The sequence below is a fragment of the Pelodiscus sinensis genome, chromosome 19 (genome assembly GCF_052426305.1).
Source record: "Pelodiscus sinensis isolate ZL-2025 chromosome 19, ASM5242630v1, whole genome shotgun sequence".
Lineage (NCBI taxonomy): Eukaryota > Metazoa > Chordata > Testudines > Trionychidae > Pelodiscus > Pelodiscus sinensis.
Genome location: NC_143070.1, coordinates 32,681,122 through 32,688,242, shown reverse-complemented (window position 1 = coordinate 32,688,242; position 7,121 = coordinate 32,681,122). Strand labels below are relative to the sequence as shown.

The window sequence follows — 7,121 nt, the reverse complement described above, 5'->3', positions numbered from 1 at the left end:
TTAAATGTTCCGGTCGCTGCACCGGCGCCGGGGAATGTCGGCACAATCCTCCCCGCCCCCCCCCCCCCTCCTCCTCCTCCTCCTCCTCCTCCTCCTCCTCCAGCCGCCGCCCTATCCCGCTGGCGCGGGGCATGTTGAAGCCTCCCCGAGTCCCCGCTCGCCCTAGAACCCACCAGACCTGAGTCCACGTGGAGCCGCGTCCCCCTCGCGACACTCGCAGCGCGCGGGCAGAGACGGGCCAGGGCTGCGCCAGAACCGCTGCGCATGCGCAGTGCCCGGGCAGGAGCCCACAGTGGCCCCGCCTCTCAGGTGAGCATCCCCCGCCCCCCTCCGCGCGCCGCCCCGGGACCCACCAGACGCGCTGGGCAGAAGTCGGGGCTGGCCCACGTGGGCATCTCTCGGCCCCGCAACAAAGGGCCGGTCCCAGCCTCCCCCCCCCCCGCGCAGCCACGTGGGGCCCAGAGCGAACCTGCAACCCCAGCAGCACGCGCCGGCCCCGCCCACCTCGGGACACCCCCCCCCCAGCCCGGCAGGGAGGGAATCCCCCGGGTCGCTCCACGCGCTGCAAAAGCCCCGCCCCACCTGCGAGCCGGCCCGGGCTCCAAGAAGCGGAAGTAGCCTCTGGCCGGGGGGGCGGGGCCAAGCAGCGCCCGGTCTGAGCTAAGCCCTGGCGCTGGAGTCTGGTCGGAGTCACGGAGCTGCTGCGCATGCGCGGTCTGACGGGCCGCCCCGTTCTACTCCGCCGCGGTCGGGTTTTCGGCGGGTCCCGCCCATCGCTCCGCGCGCGGGCAGGGAACGGGACCAGACTGCGCCGCGGTTACTGCGCATGCGCCGCGCTCCCTGAGCCGGGAGCCGTTGTGAGGGGCCGTTTGGGCCGTTACTCGCTGCGGGGAGGAGCCGCTCTAGCGTGAGGGGCTGGGACCCGCCGTCCTGCGCTGCGGGTGGGTCCGGCGCTGGGTATCGGGGCGCGCCCGCTGGGGGCAGGGAGGGGGCGGGTCCGGCTGGGCAATGGCCCCCCCGCCGCTGCGGTCGCCCTCCGCCCCCGTCGGGCTGTTGGCGCTTCCTGATGCTCGCGCTGGCCTGGGGGTTGGGGGAGCTGGGTGGTGCCGGGCGCACAGCGGGGCTGAGGGGGCTGCAGAGTGTGCGGGGGGGGGGATTTGAACACAGGGGGGCTGGCCTGAGGGGCGCAGCGATGGGGGGGGCGGTTCTGGCCGGAGCAGTTAGCGGGAGGGGCCCACTGAAGACATTGCGGGGGGGGGGGGAGCTAAGCTCTTGGGCTTTTTCGGTTTTTAATTTTGATCTTTTTTTTTTTTTGTCCTCAGTGCTGGTACCTCACGCACCCACCCCCGGACCTGCCTCTCCACTGCTGAGCTCAGGACAGTGACACGGCCCCGGTCCCACAGCCCAGAGGCAGCCATGGCTGCAGAGAGCCCCGTGGAAAGTGTCCGGGAGGAAGCGCCGCGTCCCGTCTGTCTGGAGGATTTCACAGCCCCTGTCACTCTGCAGTGTGGGCACAATTCCTGCCAGGCCCCCCTCAGCCCTCAGGGCAGAGACACTGAGCAGCAGGGACCCCTCCGGCCCAACCGGCAGCTGGCAAACATGGTGGAACTAGCCAAGCCACTGAGTTTCCAGGCATCAAAGAGAGCAACATGGGACGGGGAGCACCAGGAGGCTCTGAAGCTGTTCTGTGAAGAGGCTCAAACTCCCATCTGTGTGGTGTGTTACAGATCCCAGGCTCACATGGTGGTGCCCTTACAGGAAGCTGCCCAGGAGTACAAGGTACAGAGTTGCTGTCCAGAGTGATGGGAAATAACATTGGGTTTTAATTACAGGCTAATTTCACTGACTGTTACCAGACACAGATGTGAACCAACCAGTGTAAAGCAGTGGTCTCCAGCCTTTTAAAGTATCACTTTTTGAATTTAAGTGCAATCCAGGATCTACCTCAAACCCAAATACCCTTGCCCCACCTCCTTTGTGACCCTTTTCCGAGGCCCTGCCTCTGCTCACTGCATCCCTTCTCCCTCCCCCATCCTTTCTCCCTTTCATCAGGCCGGGCAGACGGTTGGAGTGCAGGAGGGGGTTCACGCTCTGTAAGAGAGTTTCAGTTCAGGGGGTCAGGGTTAGAGAAGGGGCTTGGGGTGCAGGAGAGGTACATGACTAGAACGGGGATTCAGGATACAGGCTCCAGCTGCACACTGCTTGCTACAGGTGGCTCCTCTGTGGTGGTGCAGTGGGGCTGAGGAAGGCTCACACCTGCACCACTCTCAAAAGCAGCCTACAGACTCCCTCTGTTTGTGGAGATAGAATGCAGGGTGGGAGAAGGAAACAGCTCCAAGGCAAAGGGCAGGAGATGTGCAGCAGCAGGGAGAGGGGCAGCTGAAGTGCTGCACTTGATAGTCTCTTAGCCAAATCAGTCAAGATCACCTGTCAGAGGCTCCAAGATCTACCTGTAGATCCCAATCTTCTGGTTGGTGACCAGTTCTGTAAAGCCTTCATGATTCAAGAGATGCTGTAAAAAGTAAATGTTCTGGCTTTGTGGCAACTTATGTCAAGTCTTTACAGATACCTGATGTGGGAAATGTTTCTCTGAGGCTCTAAATCCTTAAACTCAGCCCTCACTGGTGGCGAGAGGGGTGTTTGCACAAGGGAAGGTGTTAATAATCAGAGAGGTTTAGATTACAGGAGCTACAGGCCACTCTGTCAGTGAGCTGCCTTGGGACTGGAGAAGAGGAGGTTACAAGCTGTTACTGATTGGATGAACAGGAATAATAAGCTGTCATTTGCCTTACAGATCTGCAGTGACCCTGCACAATACCCAGCACGGGGAAGTCCCTGCTCTGAGCAGGTCACAGTCCAGTTAGACAAACTGTGGGAAGGGAAGGTGGGGCAGCAAGTTGCTCATAGTCGCCAAACACATCGGGGATAGAGTTCGGTCCTGAACCCTGGTCCAATTGTTAGACTACACTGCTCCCTGTCCCTCAGCATCACAGAACAGTGATGAAGTGTGGCTGTTAGGAGAGAAAGATGCCTTGTAAAGTCCTGGGCTCAGCAGGGAGAAGAGGTTTCCCACTGGGATGCTGAACTTCAGGGCTGCTCCGTGAGGGGTTAAATTGTAATGCAGCAGCTGGCACTAGATGAGGTTGCTGGGCTGGATGCTGTGTGGGGCCCTGAGTGCCTTCACTCCACCCATAGCAGGGTTTCAGGAAGCACAGGTCTATGCCAGGCAGAACTGGGATTCAACTGGATTGTAGCAAGAGTTCAAACTGGTTAACTGATGAGCTAACGTTTATCGGTGCCAATTACCGGTTAAACTCCCCACTGCCCCTGACGTGCCCACTTGCCTCTGGCAGCTAACGTCAGTCTGCAGCTGCTGGGCGTTCCCATTGGCCAGCAGTTCTTGTGGCCACCCTGGCAGACCTCGCAAGAGATCCCTAGCTCCAAGAGAGCCCATTTCCGCTACCAATCCTGCCTGTCAGCAGGTTAAAAAATACTGTCACTGATAAAATTGTAATTGGTTACATGATTAGTATTATTAACCACCTACATCATTCTTTCTGAAGATGCCACCACCGATCTGTCCCTAGGCTCGTAGGTGTCCTGGTGCATCCGCAGTCTCTTCCTGTGTATTTTTCTATGGACAAAGCCATGTCCAGGGCTGAGTCCCTGCTGGACAAGGGCAGAGTTCCTCAAAACTGGGACTCTCTTAAAGGCAGATAAATGGGCTCCCAACATCTACTGTGGTTTGCCCTCTGTTTCTTCAGGAAAAATTGGAGACTCATTTGAGGACTCTGAGGGAGGAGAGAGAAAAGCTGCTGAGAAGGAAAACAACAGCTGAAGGGAAAAGCCAGGAGTATCTGGTAAGTGCTTGTGGCTATGGACTAGCAGGGACTGGCAGTGGGAGGGCTGTGTTAGGAGGCAGACTCCTGTGTGGCCTTGGTGAGGTTGGGCTTGTTTGCGTTTCTCCTGGATCGTGAATTGCTGGCTGAGATCCATGTGTAAAAAGGCCTTGAGCATTCGTGTCAGTGCATGAGTTAATGTCCATCTTTTGTGGCTTCCCCAGACATCCTCCCCAGGTGAGCTGAATGTGCCCTTGTAGGACTGTCTGCTCACTTGGTGCATTTATATGTTTGCTTCTTTTTCCTCCCTGGGTATCTCTGTCAGGCTGGTGCTGAGTCCTGCCTCCTGGTGCTCTGGATATGAATTCCCAGAGCCCATGAATAACAAAAGATGCTGCCCATGACAGACATGGGAACATCCCTTTCAGAGGAACACGGGGCAAAGGAGATGCTGTGAGAGACGCATCTGCCTAGCAATCACAAAGAGGCAAACTTTAGAGTTTTCCAAGAAATTGTCCCGACTGCGCACTCAGCTCCCTGTGAAAGGGCCGTGGGCGCCATCCATGCCCCTGACCAGCCCTTTCCCTGTTTTCACACAGAAATGGACCCAAGCCAAGAGGCAGATGATTGTGGCTGAGTTTCAGCAGCTGCAGCAGTTTCTGGAGGAACAAACGCAGCAACTCCTAGCCCAGCTGGAGAAATTAGATGAGGAGATTGGGAGGTTCCAGATTGACACTGTCAGGAACCTCTCTGTGCAGATTTCCCGTATCAGCGAGGGGATCGGGGAGCTGGAGGGGAAGTGTCAGAAGCCAGTGAGTGAATTCCTGCAGGTGAGACTGAGGGACAAACATCCCAGCTCCTCACACAGCGAAGAGAGGCTCCTGAATCAGAAGTGCTCGGTCCCAGTTGTCAGATCTCAGTGTAACACTTTGTGCATTGCTGCCATGTGAATGACTCTTGTGCTTTGTAGAGGTACAGGCACAGATCTATTAGGGTATGTCTACACTACAAAGTTAGTTCAAACTAATGGACGTTAGTTCGAACTAACTTTCATAGGTGCTACACTAGCGCTCCGTTAGTTCGAATTTAATTCGAACTAACGGAGCGCTTAGTTCGAACTAGGTAATCCTCATTCCACGAGGATTAAGCCTAGTTCGAATTTACTAGTTCGAATTAAGGGCTGTGTAGACCCTTAATTCGAACTAGTGGGAGGCTAGCCCTCCCCAGGTTTCCCTGGCGGCCACTCTGGCCAACATCAGGGAAACTCTTCTGCCCCCCTCCCGGCCCCGGACCCCTTAAAGGGGCACGGGCTGGCTACGGTGCCCGTGCCAGGTGCAAGCCTGCCAGCACCCAGCCAGCAGATCTTGCACCTGGCACGGATCGAGCCACCCACCCGATGTCCCCCCAGCCCTCCCCCTCTTCCCAGGACCAGGCTGGCGGCTCCCGGGAGCTTGCCCGAGACCGCAAGAGGCGGGCACCCGCCTGGGCTAGTGCAGACATCGTGGACCTCGTCCACGATCTCCGCACTAGGCACTGGAAAGTGGCCGTCTAGGGCAGGAGAGCTGCCAGCCTGGCCACCCAGGAGCAGGTGTGCATGAAAATCAAGGGGGTCCACTGAGACCACCCGACTCTGAGCCCTGAGCTTACAATAGCCATCCTGGGTCAGACCAAAGGTCCATCTAGCCCAGTAGCCTGTCTGCCGACAGCGGCCAACCCTAGGGACCCTGGAGGGGATGGACCGAAGACAGTGACCAAGCCATTTGTCTCGTGCCATCCCTCTCCAGCCTTCCACAAACTTTGGGCAGGGACACCACTCCTATCCCCTGGCTAATACCACTCCATGGACCCAACCTCCATGACTTGATCTCACTTCCCTTTAAACTCTGTTCTAGTTCTAGCCTTCACAGCCTCCTGCAGCAAGGAGTTCCACAGGTTGACTCTTTGCTTTGTGAAGAACAACTTTCTGTTACTAGTTTGAAGCCTGCTACCCATTCCTTTCCTTTGGTGTCCTCTAGTCCTTCTTTATGGGAACTAATGAAGAACTTTTCTGTATGCGCCCTCTCCACCCCACTCCTGCTTTTAGAGACCTCTATCCTGTCCCCCCTCCGTCTCCTCTTTTCTAAGCTGAAAAGTCCCAGTCTCTTTAGCCTCTCTTCATCTGGGACCTGTTCCAAACCCCTGATCATTGTAGTTGCCCTCCCCTCTCCCACCCTCTCTCTTCCCCTCTCCCACCTCCTTTTCCCAGTCTCCCCCAGTTTTGTTCAATAAAGACAGATTCCATTTTTGAACACAATTGTCCTTTATTTTGTACATCAAGAAGAGGGGCTAGGGAGGGGTAAGTGGAAGGAGGTGAGGGACGAATGGGGTACGTGCCCCCGAAGGGGAGGACTGGGCTGGCTCTGCGGGCTTTTGGGGTGGAAGCTCTCCTGCAGCCCCCCAATTGCCCCCTCTCCCCAGATGGCAGCCTGTGGCAAGTGCAGCCGGTCTGATGGCCGAGTGGTGTGATGTGCCCAGTGTGGGTACTCCGAGCACTCCAAGCCAGGACTGCTTTGCAAACGGGGCACCCTGAGAACTGTCTGTCTGGGCTGGGGGTCGGGACCCTTTAAGCACAGCCCTCGGCTAGCCTAAGATAGCATCTCCACGCTCTAAGTCCTCCTCTGATGCCCTGCCGGCACTGCTTCCGGCCATCCTTAAGCCTGGTTCAGGGTCCACTTAATGTGGACGCGCTAGTTTGAATTAGCAAAACGCTAATTCGAACTAGTTTTTAGTTCTAGATGCGTTAGTTCGAATTAACGTCGTAGTGTAGACGTACCCTCAGAGATGGCAAAGCCCCATTCACTCAGGGGATCCATGTTCCTGGGACCAGGGCAGGGCCTCTCTTCCTAGGTTTGCAAAATTCCTTCTCAGAGGTCCCCTGTGTGTGTCCAATGGGGCTGAGATTCTTTTCTGTGTCTTTTTTTCTAGGACGTCAGAAGCGCCCTGAGTAGGTACGTGGCTCTCACTCCTCTCACACTGCACAGAGCAGGGAAAAGGCTTGGAGCAGATGTTAGCACCACATCTCCCTAGAGCTCTACAGCCAGATGTTAGACATGAATATCTCTGATGCATTTAATTCTGAGGGTCTCATTCTTGCACTTTAGACTCTGGAATTCCCCATTCAGGGCACAGTCTGACCAAGTGTTTCTTAGAGCTGTCACCTCCCTGGGGATTGGTTGCCGCAGGACTGTGGGGTGGAACATGGGCCTGTCACTGCTGGGCACTGAGCACATTCAGCCCAGGACA

The 7,121-nt window shown here is 56.8% G+C and overlaps 1 protein-coding gene across 2 annotated transcripts; it reads left to right on the top strand.

Annotated features, from left to right (window-relative positions):
- Window positions 1–614: 614 nt before the first annotated feature.
- LOC149523077 (zinc finger protein RFP-like) lies at window positions 615–6,038 on the top strand. 2 transcript variants are annotated; one of them, XM_089771421.1, is made up of 4 exons: window positions 615–941; window positions 1,323–1,779; window positions 3,765–3,860; window positions 4,598–6,038. In XM_089771421.1, exons 2-4 carry the CDS (start codon window positions 1,417–1,419, stop codon window positions 4,787–4,789), a joined length of 651 nt encoding a protein of 216 aa, XP_089627547.1. In that variant the 5' UTR covers window positions 615–941; window positions 1,323–1,416; the 3' UTR covers window positions 4,790–6,038. The 2 variants fall into 2 exon arrangements, with proteins under 2 accessions (XP_089627547.1, XP_089627546.1); XM_089771420.1 differs by having other exon boundaries at window positions 4,439–6,025.
- Window positions 6,039–7,121: the final 1,083 nt, after the last annotated feature.

What these genes read in the sequence shown, in the direction of transcription:
- LOC149523077 (XM_089771420.1), top strand. Translation starts at nt 1,417, where the DNA reads ATGGCTGCAGAGAGCCCCGTGGAAAGTGTCCGGGAGGAAGCGCCGCGT. An exon ending in AAGCTGCCCAGGAGTACAAG is followed by an intron (nt 1,780 to 3,764) that starts GTACAGAGTTGC and finishes CTGTTTCTTCAG; the next exon opens with GAAAAATTGGAGACTCATTT. An exon ending in GGAAAAGCCAGGAGTATCTG is followed by an intron (nt 3,861 to 4,438) that starts GTAAGTGCTTGT and finishes GTTTTCACACAG; the next exon opens with AAATGGACCCAAGCCAAGAG.